Consider the following 23,549-nt stretch of genomic DNA (forward strand, 5'->3'; position numbering starts at 1 on the left):
AGTCTCCAACTTCACCCTGGTCTACACTTGAGTTTTGCTAGCGTATACATATGGGTCAGGGTAGGATTTTTTTCCCCCTCACCCTGACTGACAGAGCTATGCCAGCAGAAGCTCCAGTGGAGATGCAGTTGTACCTGCAAGAGCAGCATTTTGGCTGTACAGCTTTCTTCATTCGGAGAAGTGGTTTAAGCTATACCACTGGGAAGGCTGCCAGTTTACCCCTACTGGTGTATCTACACCAGCAAACCCTTCTACGTGCAGACAAGGCCTGTATCCCAACATGTGATTTCACATGCTTGTGTTCCAAGACATGGGGGTGGAGATAGGTGCGTGAAGCTAGGGAAAGGGAGGAGGCCCTTTCTAAAGTTAACAGCTTACACTAACGGATCATTAGGAGAACACCAGTGCAGGTAGCCTCAATGGCTCTAGCCCACTCTCCTTGAGTAACAGTGAAACTGGTGTTGGTCAGAAAGAACCAGAGTCCCATGGACACACACAGGAGGATCTGGTCTTGCTAGAAGAATAGAAGTTGGTTCTATTCTGTACCCATAAATTAAGAGGAAAGGCTTTCTAACTTGGCATGTAGTGAAGTATCAAATTAGACATGAGAGAGGCTTAGAGTAGGGTGACCAGATGTCACAGTTTTATAGGGACAGTCCTACTATTTGGGGCTTTGACTTTTATAGACGCCTATTACCTCCCACCCCATCCCGATTTTTCACACTTGCTGTCTGGTCACACTAGCTTAGAGAGACAAGGTGGGTGAGGTAACATCTTAGTGGTGAGAGAGAGAAGTTGTTTTAATATCCTCTCATATACTTGTTCTAATGACTAAATACTTCAAGAAGGTGGTTGGTAAATACTGGTTATAGGTTCCCAAAGGAAAGAAACAGAGGTGCTCCTGCAGGATGATAAGCAGGGGGTATGCATAGGTCAGTACCCAGGTCCCAGTGTCAGAGTGGAAAAATTGCAAAATCCCACCGAGACAGGAAAAGATAAGAGGCCTATCACTTGAGGGGATTCATTCAGATCAGAAAGGAGAGGTGCAGTCAGAGTGCGGGCTGGCTCTAGATACTACAGTGCTAGCAGCACTAGGCAAGTGTACATGGTTTCAATGATAGAAAACACAATTATCACCCCTAACAACTTCTGCTACCTTGTAAGCTAGGAGGGAAGATAGAATTTCTCCTACCTAAATTTTCTCTCTCTCTCCTGCAACTTTTACTTTGGCCGAATATAAGAACTGCCATACTGGGTCAGATCAAAGATTCATCTATTCCAGTATCCTGTCTTCCAACAGTGGTCAATGCCAGGTACCCCCAGAGGGAATGAACAGAACAGGTAATCATGAAGTGATCCATCCCGTATCACCCATTCCCAGCTTCTGGTAAACAGAGGCTAGGGCCACCATCCCTGTTCATCCTGGCTAATAGCCATTGATATATCCTCCATGAATTTATCTAGTTCTTTTTTGAACCCTGTTATAATCTTTGCCAGATGATGTTGTGAAGGCCAAGAGTTCCACACGTTGACTGTGCATTGTGTGAAGAAATACTTCCTTGTGTTTGTTTTAAACCTGCTCCCTATTAATTTCATTTGGTGACCCCTCGTTCTTGTGTTATGAGTAAATAACACTTCTGTATTTACTTTCTCCACACCAGTCATGATTTTATAAGATCTCTATCACATCCCCTTAGTCGTCTCTTTTCCAAGCTGAAAAATCCTAGTCTTATTAATCTTTCCTCATATGGCAGCCGTTTCATACCCCTAATCATTTTTGTTGCCCTTTTCCGAACCTTTTCCAATTCCAATACATCTTTTTGAGGTGCGGCAACCACATCTGCACACAGTATTCAAGATGTAGGCGTATCATGGCTTTAGATAGAGGCAATATAATATTTTCTGTCTATTCTCTATCCCTTTCTTAATGACTCCCAACATTGTTTCTTCTTTTGACTGCTGCTGTACATTGAGTAGATGTTTTCAGAGAATTCTCCACAATGACTCCAAGATTTTTTGAGTGGTGACAGCTAATTTAGACCCCAACATTTTATATGTATGGTTGGGATTATGTTTTTCAAGGTGCATTACTTTGCATTTATCAACACTGAATTTAATCTGCCATTTTGTTGCGCAGTCACCCAGTTGTGAGAGACCCTTTTGTAGCTCTTTGCAGTCTGGCTGGAACTTAATGATCTTGAGTAGTTTTGTATCATCTTCAAATTTTGCCACCTCAATGTTTACCCCTTTTTCCAGATGATTTATGAATATGTTGAATAGGACTGGTCCCAGTATAGACCCTTGTGGGACACCACTATTTACCTCTCTCCACTCTGAAAACTGACCATTTATTCCCATCCCTTGTTTCCTATCTTTTAACCAGTTATCAATCCATGAGAGGACCTTCCCTCTTATCCCATGACAGCTTACTCTGCTTAAGAGCCTTTGGTGAGGGACCTTGTCCAAGGCTTTCTGAAAATCTAAGTACACTATATCCACTGGATCCTCCTTGTTCACATGCTTGTTTACCCCCTCAAAGAATTCTAGCATATTAGTGAGGCATGATTTTCCTTTACAAAAACCATGTTGATTCTTCCCCAACAAATTATGTTCATCTCTGTCTGACAATTTTGTTCTTTACTATAGTTTCAAACAGTTTGCATGGTACTGAAGTGAGGCTTACCAGCCTGTAATTGCCGGGATCACCTCTGGAGCCCTTTTTAAAAATTGGCGTCACATTAGCTATCCTCCAGTCATTTGGTGGGAGCATGACCTTTCAGGCACTGGTCAGCTCAGTATGTATTTTCCCTGGAAGGCACACGTGGTATACAAGGAGTACATATGCATAGACCTTGTCTAGACTAGGAGAAAAGGTGTACAGTTTATAAAATGGTACCTCCCCCAATATAGATAAGGCCAAAGGACTATAGAATCCTGAACAAATCACATCCACGATGTCCAATTTCCACTAGCTAGCAAGACAGTTTTTAAAAACAGGCTCCACATAAGAGGTGCTACAGACAGCACTGCAGTGTTACATCCATGTTTTCTGTATATCCTGCATCCAAGGGTCACAAGCAGCCTTTTTAGAGGCCAAACAATTCCAAATTTATATTCAGCTTTTCCTTACTTTCTTCACTCAGGGAAGTCCTGTTTTTGCTATTCAGAATCAATATGAAATTTGTGCTTTGAAGTGTGGCAAAAGTGGGTAAAAGCAGGAATTGAAAGACAGAAAAACATCAGTCTTGAAAATACGTTTAATGTCTAATCTTATACAAAAGTGACAGCATTTTCAAAAAAATATCAAATCCTGTTTTTATAGCTTTTCACTATCATACAGCAATATTTGTCTCATCTAAAGAAAATACAGCAGCAGGTGATAGTCTATACTTTAAAGATGTGATTGCTTATATTTCATATTGTAAACAAATGCAGTAGGCCAATCTCAAAGCACAAGTCAAAACAAACTTCTCAGCAATTTAACTTAAATGATGCATAGAAATGTACAAATTCCATTGCAAAAGCTTCAGGCCAGAAGTTGCTCACACTTGACATTACATGTGATAAAGTTACTACACAGCATATAGTGACAACTTGAGTTTTTACACAATACATTAACAGATAAACCCTATCACTGCTATGCAAGGATCCTTGCTCACAAAACAAAGGGGATATGAAACAGTTTTCTTGACTTCAAGAAATATGAATATGCATTGAAAAAGTGTCCCATGTGTATCTGAATTTTAGCCTAACCTTTCCAGTAATAAATCCTGCCCATTCCAGGAAGAAACCAGACATTTATTTTATTTACTTTTGGAAAACCCCATTTAAAAATAATTTGATATGTTAACTTTGTATTTTCTACATCTGGCCCCTTCCCCCTGCAAACAGATCCAGACCCAGTGCACGTTCAACCCACATTGTGACTATAGGATCAATTCATTTAAATAATTTATGTTTTCCTTAGATCAATTTACAGACTAAGGCCGCACATGTCGAATGCACTTGAGCAGATGCAACAAAGCATGTTTGCTATAATCACGTGTAGAAGTTGTATCAGTCTTGGAGAAATTTAAGTCAATTCAACAATGAATTTTTGAAGTCTATATTCTATGGGAATAGTAGTCTACACTACATTTATGAAATATCCGATTTAAAAAGATTTCTTCTGGTTCTGATTTCCAGTGTTCAGAGATACTAGGATTTATGTTGAACGTTAGGGACAAATCTTAATTGGTTGTGTTCAGTTTCACTATTGTCTTCCTAGTACAAAACACACCTACCTTGGCTATTTATTAGACCTCATGTCAAGATGCAAGAGTGGCCACAGCTCCTTCACAGACTGCACTATTCTGTAAAATTTATTTCAGGGTTCTTGCAACTGCCATAGAGACTATGGTTATGTATTCAACATCACTACCAGGCCAGTCAGTTTATTTTTAAAAGTCCACTACTCTGTGCATGCAGAAGTCCATAGTAAGAGAGAAGAGAAAGGTAACTTGATTTCACAGTTCCACTACGAAAAGGGATTTCCTAATGAGCCGATGTATTACTAATCCGTCAGTATTACTAATTCAGTTTTTTAATTCCACCAACAGAGGCTAAATTAAGATTTCCCAGGTTGAGATAAAATAACTTCTGCATGGTCACAGAAAGTCTAGGTAATCAAAGTACCATAATGAATTAAAAAAAGCCCAAGTCTCAGTGAAGAATGTGTCTTGGTAATGCAAAACTACCAGTATGATAATTCCATAAAGATTCTCAGTCAGGAGAATGAAATTGATAGCAGTGACCCTTCCGATGAAAGGCAGCTACACAGAATTCTAGTCATTCAATTAAAACCAAATCAGATCACATCATTCAGCAAGGTACAACGTACATTTAGGTATGAACAAAGGGACTACCCAATTACTATGTTCAATGGAGCTCTGACATAAGACTGGCTCATTTTCAAACTATGGCAGAAGGGAGATGGATTCTAAGGCTCTATCTAGGCGATAGGACTATGTGGAAGGCCAAAAGCAGCTTTTTGCCACGGGACTACTTGAATTTAAACTCAGGCTTAATTTCCAAGGATGCTGAATAAAAGTTCTGCAGAGTTTACACCGCTTGGCAGCAAAGCCAAGTTTCAGATGGATAGAACCCCAAGTTAAGAGACAGGATTATCTCCCAGTGGGATCAGTTTATCTTCATGTAGAGAACAAGCCAAACTTCTAGTGACCACTGCTAATTTTGGGCTGGCAAAATTATGCCCTCATTTTCATGCACAAACTTCACATTTGTGAATTTAAATTAACTGAACTGCAGATCCAGCTACTTGATTTGCACATAAATGCCTGTTTGCGAATGTGAACAGGTGTGCATACAAGTTAGACTAAGTACTTTGGCCTATGACCGCTCCGCTGTAGTCCCAGAATCTGAGAGAAATTCTGCTTGAGTGTATATTTATATAAATGCTGAGAACACCTTCAAATTCACATGCTCCATTTCTCTTTAGTATGCTGAATTACTGTAGCATGTTTAAAATATTAAGAGATTTCACAAAGAAATCTCAAAATATGTTGTTTTTACTGATATCTTGGAATAACCAGAAAATAGACAAAATATGACCATCCATCCATTTAGTGACCCCCACAAGTCTGGTATCAAAACTTAAACATTAAATGTCAGTGAATGCTTAACTTTTTAGTAAGACTTTAGGCCTGATCCTGTAATCCTTACTCACTTGGCAATTCCTTTTTCCCCCAAAGGAAGCTCTGCCTTGAGTAAGAACCACCGGACTTGACTGTCTGCTCATCCTAATTCACTTTAATAAACCAAAAGATGCCAGCATATGAGCAAGTTAAAATGTATGCAGATTACTCCTTCATACCTCAGAAGTACGTACAAGAGGTGACTGCTCTTCACAATTCCAAAAGTTACTGAAACAAATTTTTTTAAAATCTCTGTAAATAGTGGATGAAGGTGGAAAGCTACAGTACTTTGTTGCCCAGCATGAATTCAACGGTAAGGCTGTAAAAATTAAAAAATGAAATTCAAGGTCAATTTATGGCTTTAGCAAGACAATACATCCTCAAATCAGCACTAAGCAAATGTCTCAATTAAAGGCAAGGACAAATTTAAGTGTACAAGTCAATTGTTACTATAGTGGTTTGTTTTGTTTTTTACCGGTAGTTCTACAATCTAAGGCTATGGCTACACTAGAGACCAACGGGAGAGAGCTCTCCAGTTAGCATAATTAAACCACCCCAACGAGCGGAAGTAAGTCTATGTCAGTGGGAGAGCATCTCCTGCCAACATAGCACTGTCCACACCAGTGCTTATGTCAATGAAACTTATGTCAGTCAGGGGGTGTTTCCCCCCCACACACACACCTGATTGACATAAGTTTTTCCCACAAAAGTGCTAGCGTGGACATGGCCTTTGATTCTAGTCCCTATACAAATAATTCTTTCCATTCTCTCATTTAAGCAAGGGGTCCTAGCTGCATGTTCATGCTTAGAAAACACATCAAAGTGATGTCTAAAATGGAAGTATTTTTGGCAGGCCAATAAAATACAACCCTAAAGACTATTGTCATAGTTCTCAGGCTTAATAGTATTTCAAATCTGAGTTAACTGCCTAAACTGAGCATTCCCATACTTTTTAACTCCACTAGGCAGCTAATTTCTCATTAAACTGTTGACTGGAAAAAATACATAGCAGTTCTAACAGTCCATACCATTTTATTAAGTGGTCTTTCCACTGCCCAACATCAGCACTTGTGTGTGATGAATTTTGGAACTGTTCAACACAGTACAATTTAAATACTCACATGGTGACCACCAGGCATTGATGGAGTACCAGCAGGACCAGATGGCACTTGAAAAGGATTAGGGGGTGTAGGATATAGTCCTGGAGCTGGATATGATCCCGTGGGTGGAGGAAATGGACCCGGTGGTGAAGGTCCCCATGTTCCAGGTGGGACAGTACCCCACGGTACTGTAGGTGCAGCCCCGGGTGTCTGGGTAGGAGTGGCATATGGCCCAGGGGGTGGATATGGCATACTAGGTGCAGGATATTGCCCTCCCATTGTTGCTCCCCATGCTCCAGAAGGCATAGATCCCCATGGCCCAACAGGAGCAGGAGGTGCAGCTGGCTCTGTTGGACCACCGTATGGTCTTGGAAGCTCTGGAAAGGGCATATTTGGTGGAGGATATTGCCCTGGTGGGACAGGACCTGGCACAGATGGGGGTGGATATGGACCACCAGGAGGAGGGCAAGAGGGTCCAGTAGGAGGAGGTGGAAATGGAGCAGGCGGTCCAGGTGGCATTGAAGGATACATTCCTGTTGGGGGAGGTCCAAATGGCACACTGGAGGCTGTTGTATTTGGTGGCAATCCAGATGGCCCCGTAGGTGGAGCACTTGGGGTGTTCCAAGGATTGGAAGCTGGCCAGCCTTGTGTTGGCTGACCAGTTTGTTGACCAGATTTTGTATTGCTCACTTTGGAGGTTTTAGCAGGGGAATGATCCGGTAAAGCATCTGCCAACTAGAAAATAGAGCACCAGTGAGACTGCAAACTGCCTACTATTGTAATCACTAACTGTGCATGGCAATCCATTACATTTATAAATAATGGACAATATCGTTAGGTAAAGCTATATTAGCTCCTACATGGTTGTGCTTAATTTCATATAGCTTCTCTCTTCAGAACAGCTTCACTTTAGAATAGAAGTTAAGAGGTATTCTGACATGCTATAGCTATAAAACTGAAGACAAAAGGAGAGATACCATATGTGACAATAAGCAACCTTTTCAGTGCAAACCCAGAGAGAAGGGTCATTAAGCATCTTCTACATAACTACCTTGAAGGCATCATGTTGGAATTACATTGCAATACTAATCTCAGACCTGAAAATCCCAAGGAGACCATCTGACAGTTTATTATACATTTAGCCCTCTGAATTGATCTACTCACTCCACAGCTAATACCACAACTGCAGCACCAAAAGAATCACCTCCCCATTTTTTCTTAAATAACTGTCTGGAATTCAGAATGAAGTTGCTTGGCCAAGCGATTAAGAAAAAAATGTGATTACTTACCGAAAAGTCATCAGCTCCAGACATTTTACTGAAATAAAGAAATAAAGAAATAAAAATGAAGTTAGTTGAAAGCAATTCTCACAGTGTTTCAGGCAGGAGCTTGTAAGGAAGCTAATCCCTGCCTATTTGTCTAGGTTCAGTGCACACAGCAGTTCTACTCTACTAGATGTCAGTGTTTCCCCAACCACGGCTTTGTTTTCAGGATTCAGAGCTGAACAGATATCGATCTGTTGCCAGAGCGGACTAAGGTAGTTCTCTCATGGGAGAAGAGTCAGTTTTAGTAGGGCCTCTGTCTACATTGCAGTTCCAGCACATCAGGGAACCAGTCATAACATGATAGATGGGACCTACCTATCCTGTAATTGGACCATATAACCAGAACTTAAGAATTGCATGTGCTTAAGGCAAGTTGGAAGCTGCCCCAGGCAACTGCCCTCAGTTTCTGCAGAATCTAAACGCTCATTTTAAGTAGCATTAAATTTGTGAAGACAACCTTCAAAATGTGAACTGACTAAACAGATGCTGTCTTAGTGAATCTAAAGACAAACCATTCCATTGTCTACTGCTGCTCAGAACCTTCCCAAACTGCAGCAGGATGAAAACTGACATCTTGTCAGTTTTTACTGCTCCTATTTGGAACAGCATGGGCAGCAGTGAGCTGAATCAAACCGGTTTCACTCTGCTGCTTGGGCAAATTGAGGGTTGGCAAAGGTTGGCCCTTGAGCTACTCATTGAGGATGCCCACAAACAAAGGAGGTGCAGAGTAGTGGAGATACTTTGTAGCAACCAGAAATCTTGAGGGATAGAATGGGTGGCAGATGGCCCTTCATCACTGTGGCCGGAAGGCTAGAGGGAGGCATAAAGAAGTGGAGGTGCAAAAGTCTGTAATGCAGACCTGGCCTTCGTATCAATCTCTGGCTAGTAGATTTAATCTTCAGGCTATTAGATCTCCAATTAACTTCTAAGGCCTATGGTGCATAGATAGGCATGAGGTGGGCAGGAGTGAGCTGGAGAGACTGATGGACAGACCTTAAGGCCAGAGGGCAGCATTTTATCATCTATTCTGGCCTGAAGAGATTTGTGAGGAAAGTAGGGAAAGAGTAAAGCTTTTCTAGGACAGGAGCTAGAATACAAAACAATGGGAAGAGAAGAAACAGACCACAAAGCCAGCTCAGGAATAGATACTCATGATTTATTATAGAAAAAAAGACAATGGGCAATGAATCCGGAAAGGGAAAGAATAACAAAAAGCAAAACCAATATAAATAGGGATGGCTGAACCGTGTTCATCAAATATATTTATCAAATGGTACATTCAACATGTTTTGCACTATTTGACCAAACAAACACTTTGAAAAATACAAGCTAAATATCTGTAAAATTAGTCAAATATAGTCAATGAACGTTTTTCTGTGGTGACTGACAATGTTGCCGTTAAAAACAATGCACAATTGTTTTATTCCATTAAATTACAAAGGACATAGCCTGATGTGAGGTTTTAACAATAATTTTTACTTTGGCAAGTAGGCCTAACCCTCAAACTAGTAGACATCAAGTAAAATTTAAATGTTCTGTGCATAAATGGGCTAATCCCATGCATGTATCTGGTGCCAGCTCAGAGGACAATCATTTTATATCTAGTATCCCCTATCGTGGTTATATTTTTAGTGTAGACTTGCCATACCAGTATACCCCTCCCCTTTCCAGAGCTCTAAAAGTAAACCCTTAAAACATATTAGATACATTAAGGTGAATTAATTATATTTTATGTAGTTTTTCACTAAAATGTTTTAGAAATTATATTTAAATTAATATTCCATTCAAGTTGTTCAACGCAGTGAAAATACAGATCCCCCAAAGATCTGTATCGGGACCTGTGCTGTTCCACATATTCATAAATGATCTGAAAAAGAAGGTGAACAGTGAGGTGGCAAAATGTGCAGACAGCACAAACTTACTCAAGATAGTTAAGTCCAAAGCTGACTGGGAAGTGTTACAAAGGGATCTCACTAAATTGCGTGACTGGGCAACAAAATGGCAGATGAAATTCAATGTTGATAAGTGCAAAGTAATGCACATTGAAAAACATAATCCCAACTATACATACCAAATAATGGGGTCTAAATTAGCTGTTACCACTCAAGAAAGGTCTTTGAGTCATTGTGGACAGCTCTCTGAAAACATCTGCTCAACGTGCAGTGGCAATCAAAAATGCTAATATTAGGAACCACTAGGATAAATAAAACGGAAAATATAGTGCCACTATATAAATTCATGGTACGCCCACATCTTGAATACAGTTCTGTACAGTTCTGGCTGCTGCATCTTAAAAAAGAAATATTAGAACCGGAGTAAAGAGAAGGGCAACACAAATGTTTGAGGTATGGAGTATCTTCCATCTGAGGAGAGATTACAAAGACTGGAACTGTTCATCTTAGAAGAGATGAAAAAGGAGGGATGTGACAGAGGTCTAGATAATCATGAATAGTCTGAGAAAGTGAATAGGGAAGTATTACCCATTTATATAAACACAAGAGGTCACCCAATGAAATAGACAGCAGGGTTAAAACAAACAAAAGGAAGTACTTCTTCGTGGAGTGCACAGTCAACCTCTGGAACTTGTTGCCATGGAATTTTGGAAAGGCCAAGAGTATAAAACTGGGTTCAAAAAAGAATTAAATAAGTTTGTGGAGGATAGGTCCATCAATGGCTATTAGCAAGATGGTCAGGGATGCAACCACATGTCCATAAGCCTCCAGCTGTCAGAGGCTGGGGCTGGATCAATCTAAATTTGCCTGTTCTGTTCATTCCTTCTGAAGCATTTGGCACTGGCCACTGTCAGACAGGATACTGGAATAGATGGACCATTCGTCAGACCCAGTATGGTCATTATGCTTCAATTAAAGTCTCAATATGCCAGATCAATTTGTAAATGCTTCATTTGACATCTTTTCCCTTGATACTCTTCATATATGCCTACAACTAGTTAGATGCAGTGGAGCTGTAGCCATGTTGGTTCCAGGATATTAGAGAGACAAGGTGGGTGAAGTAATATCTTTTATTGGACCAACTTCTGTTGGTGAGAGACCACTCTACCTTGAATGGTCCCTTAGAATACATGTTAACTATTTATGCTAAACAATCTTTTCCACCTTGTGTTTAGCTGTGATACTCTGAGTACCTTTCATATGCCTGAAGAAGAGCTGTGTGGCTCAAGAGCTGGTCTCTCACCAACAGAAGCTGGTTCAATAAAAGATATTACCTCACCCACCTAGTCTCTACAGCTAGTTAGACTCAGAAGTGGAAAGTATTTTTATTCAGCAACATCCAATAATTCCACTTTAAAGTCACTGCTAGCCATGGGCTCATAATTGCATGGGTTCGCAGCAAATGAGATGCTGACTTCATTTTATGAAAAGGGGGTGGTTAACAGTATATGGAATCTCATTTTCCTGTTGAAACCAGCTATTTTGCTATACGTTTCCTAGAAAACCATTACACAAGTGCTATCACTTACAGAGACAAAAATGAAGCCAATTAATTTAACGGACATGGTTTTTGCACAAGAATTTGGAAGATGAAGTACTCTATTTCCAATGACAGGTTTCAGAGTAGCAGCCGTGTTAGTCTGTATCCGCAAAAAGAAGAACAGGAGTACTTGTGGCACCTTAGAGACTAACAAATTTATTAGAGCATAAGCTTTCGTGGACTACAGCCCACTACAGCATCCGAAGAAGTGGGCTGTAGTCCACGAAAGCTTATGCTCTAATAAATTTGTTAGTCTCTAAGGTGCCACAAGTACTCCTGTTCTTCTATTTCCAATGATTCTTTTTGGGTATAAGGGAGAAAGGCGTTATCTAGTTTAAGAGTTTGGCAGGGAGTGGGGATGATTACAGAACTGAAAGAAAGAAATCAAACCCAAGTCACGCTTCCCTCCATTTGTGGCAAGACAAAGGAAATTCTGTCTTATAAAGACCCCTGCCTCTGGAAACACCCTCCATGCCAGCTCCATGCCCTGCTCCAACAGATCCAGCAGCTTTGAGACACCAAGCCTCAGCAGCCTCCACCTACATATACAGCCACAACAGGGTGAATCAGGGGAAGGGAGATGGAGCTGCTAGAATGGTCTGTGAAAAGATTCTGATTCTAGATGCCAACCACCTCCCTCTTCCCCCAGCATCTAGGATAAGAAGAGGGCCTGCTAGATACTCCACTATTCCGATCCAGAGATGAAATGGGGCATAACATTCCAGCAGCCTCCAATTCCACAGCAGACCCAACAACTGGACTACATACTCCTGAAGTCACATACATTTACACTGACTTTTAAAATCATATCCAACCCTCCTGCTACTCACTCGCGCTCTCCCCCCCCCACCCCAAACACTACTCAGTTAACCCTAACATTAAGTGCTGGTGATCTATTAGCCATTCTTTTTCTATACTTCATGCTTTATGAGAAGCCCTGCCACTTTTTCCAGTCCCTCTCCACACCAAATAGATCATTCAGTCTGACCCGCACAATCATTCTTCACTATAGGACTATAAATACATGTGGAGGAGATGTGCAAATAATTAGGTCATTAACTAGCTACTGAGATTTGATAATCTCTGTCCTTGTGCCACCACAACTGGGCTTGAACAGGAAAAAGGGCTTTGTAGGATTTTTAAATATTATCTGGAACTAACTAACAGCTATTTCCAGGACAGGCATAAGGAATGGCAGGGCAATTGCCATAAACACACATGGCCCTTGGTATCAATTATTTACAACTCAAGAGCCAAGTTTACTTCACCTTAAAAATCAAAATAAGAGTGTTTCCCGTAGAAGACTGAACTATTTGGGCATGTAAGTTTCTTAAAGCTTTTTTTCATATTCCTACCCCACTCTTTTCCTTCCTGCTGGGATTTCTGTTTGTTGCCTCACCACATTTTTATTCTTTCACTTTCTCTTAGCATTACATAGCTTCTATTCTCAGATTCAGAGGGTTTAAGGACAGAACGGACCATTCGATAAAGTCTGAACTGTACATCACAAGCCATTCATTTTCACTGTTACCTCTGTACTGACCCTAGTAACTTGGGTAGGGCTTAAGCATATTCTCCAGAAGTACATCCATTCTGGATTTAAAAACATCTAGAGATGGAGAATCCATCACTTCCTCTTGGTATTTCTGGCTTCAGCTTCCAGCCATTGGCTCTTGTTATGCCTTTCTCCACTAGATTAAAGAACACTGTAGTACCTGATATTTTCTCCCCTTGAAGGTATTTACACTCTAGTCAAGTCACCTTTTAATCTTCTTTTCAATCATCTAAACAGATAGAACTGTTTAAGTCTCTCATTGTAAGGCATTTTCTCCGACCCTGAAATAATTTGTGGCTCTTGTCTGCACCCTCTCTTATTTTTCAACATACCTTTAAGATATGGATACCAGAAGTGTACACTGTATTCCACCACTGAGCCCTTTCTTGTTTATGCTCACCCTGGATACCTCACAAGAAATATACAGAACTTTGGTGCAAGTTGTTTGCAGAAAGTCTAGAAGAGGATACTGATAAATTGAGAGATGTGTTGAAGAGAGATGGGCTCAAAATAAACAGAGGAAAGAAAGTATATGGTATATAACTTCAATAATATGTATCAGAGGGGTAGCCGTGTTAGTCTGAATCTGTAAAAAGCAACAGAGGGTCCTGTGGCACCTTTGAGACTAACAGAAGACTGTTAGTCTCAAAGGTGCCACAGGACCCTCTGTTGCTTTTCAATAATATGAACACTGAAGAATTATCCTTGAAACTAGATGGGCAGACATTACTGAAAATGCAATGTTTCGAGTATATGGGTTTCAGAATCAGGAAAAATGGTGAAATTAGAGCTCAGCTAATAAATGCCTGGCTCAGAGAGAAAAAGAGAGAGAAAAGTGCTGTAGTATGTGACAAGAAGATTAAAAGGTAAATATCTATAAAACAGTGGTCTATCCAGTTTTAGTATATGGTACTGAGGGCTTTTCTACACCTAAAATGCAACAGTGTAGATAACACCTACACCGACAGGAGGGTTGGCGTAGATAATCCACCTCCTGAGGCGCGGTAGCCAGGTCAACGGAAGAATTCTTCTGCCAACCTAGTGGTCTGTACATAGGAACTTAGGTCATCTTAACGATGCCGCTCAGGGGTGTGGATTTTTCCACACTGGACTGACATAGCTAAAATCGACCTAATTTTCTAGTGTAGGTCAAGCCTGAGTGTTAGACAACAAAGAAGAAACATGAGCAAGTGATCTGTCCCACAGAAAAGGAAATGTTGAGGTGAATAAGTGGTGTAAGCAGGAAAGGCCATGTGAAGAACATGAATGTTGGAGATGCACTTGAAATAATACCCATACATGAAAAAAATATGGTTTGGTCATGTGAAGCACAGTCCTGATAACTATGTGGTTAAGAGAGTCCAACAGATAAAGAGTAAAGGAAAAAGAGAGAAGCCAAACCAAAAAGTGGTGGGAAGGCATAAACAAAGACAGGTTAGCATGTGGTGTGACAGGATTATGGCTAAGGCAATATTTTAGTCATGGGTTTTTTTTTTAGTAAAAGTCATGGACAGGTCACAGGCAGTAAATGAAAATTCATAAGAACATACTGGGCCAGACCAAAGGTCCATCCAGCCCAGTATCCTGTCCTCTGACAGTGGCCAATGGCAGGTGCCCCAAAGGGAATGAACAGAACAGGTTATCATCAAGTGATCCATGCCCTGTCACCCAATCCCAGCTTCTGGAAAACAGTGGCTAGGGACACCATTTCTGCCCATCCTGGCTAATAGATTAATGGAAGATAGCCATTGATGGACCTATCTCCCTTTTGAACCCCGTTATAGAACTGGCCTTCACAACACCTCAGGCAAGGAGTTCCAGAGGTTGACAATGCGTTGCATGAAAAAATACTTTCTTGTGTTTGTTTTTAAACCTGCTACCTACTAATTTCATTTGGTGACCCCTTGTTCTTGTGTTATGAGAAGGAGTAAATAACACTTTCTTATTTACTTTCTCTATATCACTCATGATTTTATAGACCTCTATCATATCCCCCCTTAGTCACCTCTTTTCCAAGTTGAAAAGTCCCAGTCTTATTAATCTCTCCTCATATGGAAGCCGTTCTATACTCCTAATCATTTTTGTTGCCTGTCCATGACTTTTACTATATGCCCCTAACTAAAACTTGGGTGCTGGGGAGGTGTGTGTGGGGTGGGGGAAGAGGTGCGTTGGCAGGGTCCCTACCCAACCCTCTGAAAGCAGTGACGTGTCTGGGAACTGCAGCCAATGGGAGCTGTGGGGGTGGTGCCTGTGGGCAGAGGCAGTGTGCAGAGCTGCCCGGCCACACCTCCGCCTAGGAGCTGAGAGAGGGACATGTCGCTGCTTCCAGGAGTCCCCCCAGGTAAGCGCTGACCAGAGCCCTCACCACACCCTAACCCAACCCACTGCCTCAGCCCAGAGCCCCCTTCCACACGCAAACTCCTGCTACTGCTGGCGTCCCCCCACCCTAGGTGCGGTGGACACCTCCCCCGAGGTGCGGTGGCCTGAGACTGCCCCAGCCAGCAGTGGCCGGTGTGGCTGCCCGAGCTGCTCATGCAGCCCCCGGGCCAGCCACTGCAGAAGTGATGGAGATCATGGAAAGTCATGGAATCTGTGACTTCCGTGAGAGATTCGTAGCCTTAATTACAGCATCAGAGAATTTGGAGGAAGAGGATTTGAAGTTCTGTCCGCATTTGATGGGATTAACACATGGAATAGGATGACTATGTATACAGAGGTAAAATCACCTCCATATTGCCACACCACTGCACTGGGAGCTCATATACAGATGCTTGTCCACTAAGACACCTTAAATCCTTTTTAAAGTCATAGCTTTCCAGACTTCAGACCCCCTATTCTACAGGTATGGCCTACATTCCTTATTCCTAGATGCACATCTCCGCATACAGATGTACAGAAACCCATCTTGTTTGAACAGGCCGAGGCTGCCAAATGACACAAATCACACTGTATGAGTACTCAGTGCTCCTTATTTACCACTCTGCCAATCTGCAAATTTGATCAGTGACACTTCCAGTTCATTGATGGAAATGTTGCTGTGCCAGGCTTAGTCCCAACCCAGCAGAAACCCACTAATCTATGCTCAAATTCGTCAGTGGGGAATCTTCAAGTCTGTGAATTAGCCAATTAATGTATTTAACTTGTACATAATATTGCACATTAATTCTAAAGTCAGAATGTCATGTGATACTAACTCAAACAGCTTACAAAAGTTTAAGTATTACATCTCACATGATCTGAACTAAAGTCATACTGAAAGGAAATAGGCTCGCCAAAGGCTTTCTTCAATGAGGTGTCCTTGTGCCCGAGTTTATATACATTTTAATAAGCATTTATAAGCTTAATGGGTGCTTTTTTAAACAGACACTCCAAACACACAGTATTTTTTGTACTATTACACTATATATAGCTGAACAAAGTTTAGACTGAACCTCTTTGCTTTTTACATGTGGTGTAAGAATACAGCACTAATTAGTATAAATGCTATTTTTATGATCAGCTACTAAGCAACAAACCAACTGGTTACCAAAATGCCCCCTGATGTAATACAGCATGCTGCCGCATTAACTGAATTCCTTTGTGCAATATTTCTTGTCATCCCAAGGGTGGCATTCGTTTAATGACACTTTGCTGTGCGCACAAATAGCAGCTTTGATGGATGACTCTGGGTAGGTTGCAGATGGTGTTTGTACTTTGAGGCACCTCCTTTTAGTGCGATAAATTGCACCTAGCAGGAGGCAATAACTAGGTCAGCAACCTCCAGTGTACGGGACTGTAGTGTGGCTTATCCCCTAAGCAAGAGTCACAGAGGAACCTTGGAACACTCGGCTACACTGTTCGCATGACACATCCACACCCACACCCTGCAAGGGCTTAGCAGCGGCTTCCAATATAAGCAAACAAACCCTTCCACCGCGTTAAAAATAAATCCCCGGATCACCTCATGCAGGGCGGAGAAACCAGATTCTGCTCCCCATCCCCAGGCACAACCCTCCCCCCCCCACCCACCCGCGGGGCGCTGGAGGGAACCAGAGGCCTGACCCCAGCCCAGAGGATCAGACCCACAGAGACCACGGCTAGGATCTGTGAGAACAAGCCCTAGGGAGGCTACCCCGGCTGGGCCAGAGCCTCCCCTGCCTCGGGCCCCCGAGCCCACCTGCCTTCCAGGCCCCTCAGACAGCCCCCGCCCCCAGCTCCTCAGCCGGCCCCCGCCCCCTTTCCCGCCTCGGGCCCCCGAGCCCACCTGCCTTCCAGGCCCCTCAGCCCGGCCCGCCCCGGCACCCCCCGCCCCCTTTCCCGCCTCGGGCCCCTGAGCCCACCTGCCTCCCAGGCCCCTCAGCCCGGCCCGCCCCGGCGCCCCCAGCTCCTCAGCCGGCCCCCGCCCCCTTTCCCACCTCGGGCCCCCGAGCCCACCCGCCTTCCAGGCCCCTCAGCCCGCCCCGCCCCGGCACCCCCAGGCGCCCCCAGCCCTACCTGCGAAGGGCACCGCTCGCCGCAGACCGAGGGCAGCAGGGAGGAAGCCGGCCCAACAGCAGCACCGCGACCCAGCCTCGCACGCGGAAGCGGAAGTGCGTCTCTTCCCCCCGACAGGAAGGTCGCGTCCGCTAGCCCCGCCCCTTCCCGACAGAGGAGCGATCGGACCCCGCCCCCTCGCCTCAAAGACGGGTCACGTGATAAAAGCCTCCACCCGCGGCCCGAAGCCCGAGCGGCCTTTCCCGGCGCGAGATGGATCACGTGACACCTTCCAGCCTCCTCCCCTGTCTAGGCTCCCTCCTTCCCTCCCTGCTCCGCTGCCGATTTTTGAGGGCGCCACAGCGGCCCCTAGTGGAAGGCGAGAGAGGTGCAGCTGTGAGGGGCAGAGCCGTTCATGGCAATGAAGAAGGTGAGAGAATCCCATGCTTGGGCCATTAGCAAATAACAATAGCGCACTGACCAGTGAGGCTGATCATGGAAATAACTCCTGGCAAGAAGCCAAGAAAAACCCAAATAGAATAGCAACAGCCTAATGTGAAAGAATAAGTCACATGACACTTGCATATATGATATGAAACAAACAATGAAACAGCAGCTCTCGGGGAAGGAGAACAAACACAGCCCTACCACCAGTAATCAGAACTGAAAAATTCTGACTTAAACCCCCAAATGCTGGGGATTTGCTTAGTACAAGAAGAATATAATGGGGTGGGGGGATTAGCTATTTGAAGAAACCCTGAATATTTGGTCAAAAATATTTTTTTCATAAAAGCTTCATTTTTTATGAAGCAACAACGAGTCCTGTGGCACCTTATTGACTAACAGATGTATTGGAGCATAAGCTTTTCGTGGGTGAATACCCACTTCGTCAGACGCATATAATGGAAATTTCCACAGGCAGGTATAGATATGCAGGTATAAATCAGTATGGCGATAACGAGGTTAGTTCAATCAGGAAGGGTGAGGTGCTCTGCTAGCAGTTGAGGTGTGAACACCAAGGGAGGAGAAACTGCTTCTGTAGTTGGATAGCCATTCACAGTCTTTGTTTAATCCTGATCTGATGGTGTCAAATTTGCAAATGAACTGGAGCTCAGCAGTTTCTCTTTGAAGTCTGGTCCTGAAGTTGTTTTGCTGCAGGATGGCTACCTTTACATCTGCTATTGTGTGGCCAGGGAGGTTGAAGTGTTCTCCTACAGGTTTTTGTATATTGCCATTCCTGATATCTGACATTTATCCTTTTACGTAGGGACTGTCCAGTTTGGCTGATGTACATAGCAGAGGGGCATTGCTGGCACATGATGGCATATATAACATTGGTGGATGTGCAGGTGAATGAGCCGGTGATGTTGTGGCTGATCTGGTTAGGCCCTGTGATCAGGGCCGGCTCCAGGCACCCAAGCACATGCTTGGGGCGGCACCTGGTAAGGGGCGGCGGGGGGAGCGCGGCGCGACATTCCGCGGGGGGGGGGCGCTCCGGCGGCGCGGCGCTGGGGGGGGCGGGCTCCGGTTGCGCGGGGCTCAGCGAGGGGGGCGGCGCGGGCGCGGTGCTGGAGGGGGGTTCCAGCTGCGCTCGGCGGGGGGGCGGGGGCGGGCTCTGGCGGCGCTCGGCGGGGGGGGGGGTTCCGGCGCGCAGCGCTTGGTGGGGGTGCGGCGTGGGCGCGGCGCTGGAGGGGGGGGTTCCGGCGGCGCTTGGCAGGGGGCGGGGGCGGGCTCCGGCGGCGCGGCGCTGGGGGGGGGGCGGCGCGGGGCTCGGCGCTCGGGGGGGGTTCCAGCGGCACTCGGCGCGGGGGGGGGGGGGGCGGCGCGGCGCTCGGCGGGGGGGGGCTCGGGGGCGGCGCTTTTTTTTGCTGCTTGGGGCAGCAAAAAAGCTAGAGCCGGCCTTGCCTATGATGGTGTTGCTGATGTAGATATGTGGGCAGAGTTGGCATCGAGGTTTGTTGCATGGGTTGGTTCCTGAGTTAGAGTTGTTATGGTGCGGTGCATGGTGGCTGGTGAGAATATGCTTAAGGTTGACGGGCTGTCTGTGGGCGAGGACTGGCCTGCCTCCCAAGGTCTGTGAAAGTGAGGGATCATTGTCCAGGATGGGTTGTAGATCACTGATGATGCGTTGGAGAGGTTTAAACTGAGGACTGTAGGTGATGGCCAGTGGAGTTCTGTTGGTTTCTTTCTTGGGCTTGTCTTGCAGCAGGAGGCTTCTGGGTACACTTCTGGCTCTGTTGATTTGTTTCTTTATTTCCTCGTGCAGGTATCGTAGTTTTGAGAATGCTTGGTGAAGATCTTGTAGATCTTCATTTTTTATGAAACCCTAATTTTTATTTACAAATTTTTTTATCAGAAAAGTGTCAAGCAGCTGTAGCAACAATATAAATTTATATATATAAATAATAAATATATAAACATCACTTTGCACTTATATAGCACCATCCATCCAAAACTCTTACTCTATTACAAAGGGGGTAGGTGTCATTTATCTGTCAGCCTGTCTAGCGATCTATCTAGGACTCAAGGAGCTCAATCTATTTATCTTAGCAAGGAGAAGGTTAAGGGGTGACTTGATCACAGTCTATAAATACCTACATGGGGATTAAATATTTAATAATGGGTTCTTCAGTCCAGCAGGGAAAGGTCTAACACGATCCAATGATTGAAGCTAGACAAATTCAGACTGGAAAAAAGGTTTAAATTTTGAACAGTGAGAGTAATTAACCATTGGAACAATTGACCAAGAGTCATGGTAGATTCTCCATCACTGACAATTTTTCAATCACTATTAGATGTTTTTCAAAAAGTTCTATTATTTTTGGGAAGTTCTATGGCTTGTGTTATCCGGGAGGCCAGGTTAGATGATGATCATAATGGGCCTTTTTGGCCTTGGAATCTATGAATCTGTCTATGAGCTCCATATATTGTACCTAGCACATGTAGCCCTAGCTATTGAGTCTTAATGAGCATAAACCCTCCAATGTGTTATTTAAAATTATATCCAAGCATTGGTGATATATTTAGGTAGGATTTTGGGACATTCTCCTGCCTGACACTCCAAACTGTAGTAACGATCCTGCAAACATTTTTGTATCTGAGTAGTCCCATTGAATTCAGTGAAATGTATTCATGTGAGTACACGCATGTCTGAAGAATTGGGCCCCTCATTCTATGCATTTGACTGTTGTCATAAATGTACCTCTTTTATCACTTTCCAAGGTCTTGCTCCTGCTCCCCTTTGACATCACTTACAAAAGTACCACTCTCTTCAATGGGACCAAGGAGAGGCCCCAAATGTTACCATAGCTGAAATAGGCATGAGAATGTAATAGCTTTGCTGATGCAATTTATTTACATAAATTATTATTGCCTAAGCCAAAATATATTAACTACAGTCCCAATCCTTTTATGAGGTAAATGATGATTTAATAGTATCTCTGCTAATCCGCTCACTCGGCATTTAATGAAATACAATGGATCATTTAGGCCGGCTTCAGCAATTCTTTACTACTGTAATTTTATCTTTGGCTTTTTAGATTGTCTGGCCAGTGTCATCACCACTGATGATTGTACCAGAACGGCCCTGACCAAGTTGGAAAAATGAGGAAATAATATAATAGTAAAATGTACCCTCTTGCCAACAAAATGCCATTCGCAATGGTTCATTTAGTAGCATACTCCAGATTAAGGTGTCCAAGCATGGTAGCTGCTCAGACTGTCTAGCGAACGCTGTACTGAATAACCTGGTAGCCAGGAATCTTAATTAAAGAGCATATGTGCAGCTAATGAAGGTTACAATGTATCACCTTAAATGTTGACCTAAAGCTGCCCTAGATCAGTGGTTCTCAAGCAGGGGTATGCATATCCCTGGGGGTACACAGAGGTCTTCCGGTAGTACATCACTTCATCTAGACATTTGCCTAGTTTTACAACAGGCTATATAACAAGCACTAGTGAAGTCAGTATAAACTAAAATTTCATATAGACAAATGAGAAAGGAAGCAATTTTTCAGTAATAGTGAGCTGTGACCCTTTTGTATTTTGATATCCAATATTGTAAGCACGTAGTTTTTAAGTGAGGTAAAACTTGGGGTATGCAAGACAAATCAGACTCCTGAAAGGGGTACAGTAGTCTGGAAAGGTGGAGAACCACTGCCCTAGATCCAGTACATCAATAATACTGCAAGCGTGAAGAGAGAGAGATCTGGTACGTATTGCCCTCCTTCTTCCCCCAGGAAACAGAAAGGGTTGTGCATTTTTACCAAAGATACCTATTTGCACATACAGTCTTCCATTTCTTTGTGTGAGGGCATATTTTGTGTATGTGTGCAAATGCATATGTTGCAGGTGCAAAAGACATGAAGGCTGGAAAATGTAGCCTTGGTTGTGATTTGCCCAAGGCCACACAACTGTGTGTAAGAGCCAGCTACAAAATTCAGGCGTCCTGACTTCCAGTCCCATGCTGGATCTACCAGTCAATATTATTTGTTCATTCTAAAATATAGATTCATAGATTCTAGGACTGGAAGGGACCTCGAGAGGTCATCAAATCCAGTCCCCTGCCCGGATGGCAGGACCAAATACTGTCTAGACCATCCCTGATAGACATTTATCTAACCTACTCTTAAATATCTCCAGAGATGGAGATTCCACAACCTCCCTAGGCAATTTATTCCAGTGTTTAACCACCCTGACAGTTAGGAACTTTTTCCTAATGTCCAACCTAGACCTCCCTTGCTGCAGTTTAAGCCCATTGCTTCTTGTTCTATCCTTAGAGGCTAAGGTGAACAAGTTTTCTCCCTCCTCCTTATGACACCCTTTTAGATCGCTGAAAACTGCTATCATGTCCCCTCTCAGTCTTCTCTTTTCCAAACTAAACAAACACAATTCCTTCAGCCTTCCTTCATAGGTCATGTTCTCAAGACCTTTAATCATTCTTGTTGCTCTTCTCTGGACCCTTTCCAATTTCTCCACATCTTTCTTGAAATGTGGTGCCCAGAACTGGACACAATACTCCAGCTGAGGCCTAACCAGAGCAGAGTAGAGCGGAAGAATGACTTCTCGTGTCTTGCTCACAACACACCTGTTAATACATCCCAGAATCATGTTTGCTTTTTTTGCAACAGCATCACACTGTTGACTCATATTTAGCTTGTGGTCCACTATAACCCCTAGATCCCTTTCTGCCATACTCCTTCCTAGACAGTCTCTTCCCATTCTGTATGTGTGAAACTGATTTTTTCTTCCTAAGTGGAGCACTTTGCATTTGTCTTTGTTAAACTTCATCCTGTTTACCTCAGCCCATTTCTCCAATTTGTCCAGATCATTTTGAATTATGACCCTGTCCTCCAAAGCAGTTGCAATCCCTCCCAGTTTGGTATCATCCGCAAACTTAATCAGCGTACTTTCTATGCCAATATCTAAGTCGTTAATGAAGATATTGAACAGAGCCGGTCCCAAAACAGACCCCTGCGGAACCCCACTCGTTATGCCTTTCCAGCAGGATTGGGAACCATTAATAACAACTCTCTGAGTACGGTTATCCAGCCAGTTATGCACCCACCTTATAGTAGCCCCATCTAAATTGTATTTGCCTAGTTTATCGATAAGAATATCATGCGAGACGGTATCAAATGCCTTACTAAAGTCTAGGTATACCACATCCACAGTTTCTCCCTTATCCACAAGACTCGTTCTCCTATCAAAGAAAGCTATCAGATTGGTTTGACATAATTTGTTCTTTACAAATCCATGCTGGCTGTTCCCTATCACCTTACCACCTTCCAAGTGTTTGCAGATGATTTCCTTAATTACTTGCTCCATTATCTTCCCTGGCACAGAAGTTAAACTAACTGGTCTGTAGTTTCCTGGGTTGTGTTTATTTCCCTTTTTATAGGGAAATAAATATGTAACTGTAAAGGTCAATGGA

The 23,549-nt window shown here is 43.4% G+C and overlaps 1 protein-coding gene across 1 annotated transcript; it reads right to left on the bottom strand.

Annotated features, from left to right (window-relative positions):
• Window positions 1–3,243: 3,243 nt before the first annotated feature.
• On the bottom strand, window positions 3,244–17,778 carry MAPK1IP1L (mitogen-activated protein kinase 1 interacting protein 1 like). Its single transcript, XM_005295492.4, has 4 exons — window positions 17,639–17,778; window positions 8,083–8,110; window positions 6,815–7,528; window positions 3,244–6,012 (listed from the first exon to the last, which is right to left on the bottom strand). Exons 2-4 carry the CDS (start codon window positions 8,104–8,106, stop codon window positions 6,001–6,003), a joined length of 750 nt encoding a protein of 249 aa, XP_005295549.1. The 5' UTR covers window positions 8,107–8,110; window positions 17,639–17,778; the 3' UTR covers window positions 3,244–6,000.
• Window positions 17,779–23,549: the final 5,771 nt, after the last annotated feature.

This window comes from Chrysemys picta, chromosome 4 (assembly GCF_011386835.1).
Source record: "Chrysemys picta bellii isolate R12L10 chromosome 4, ASM1138683v2, whole genome shotgun sequence".
Lineage (NCBI taxonomy): Eukaryota > Metazoa > Chordata > Testudines > Emydidae > Chrysemys > Chrysemys picta.

Excerpts from the sequence above, each read along its gene's own strand:
- MAPK1IP1L (XM_005295492.4), bottom strand. The coding sequence starts at position 8,106 with ATGTCTGGAGCTGATGACTTTTCG. Across the intron at positions 7,529-8,082 it reads CTGGAGCTGATGACTTTTCG|TTGGCAGATGCTTTACCGGA; the intron begins GTAAGTAATCAC and ends TCTATTTTCTAG.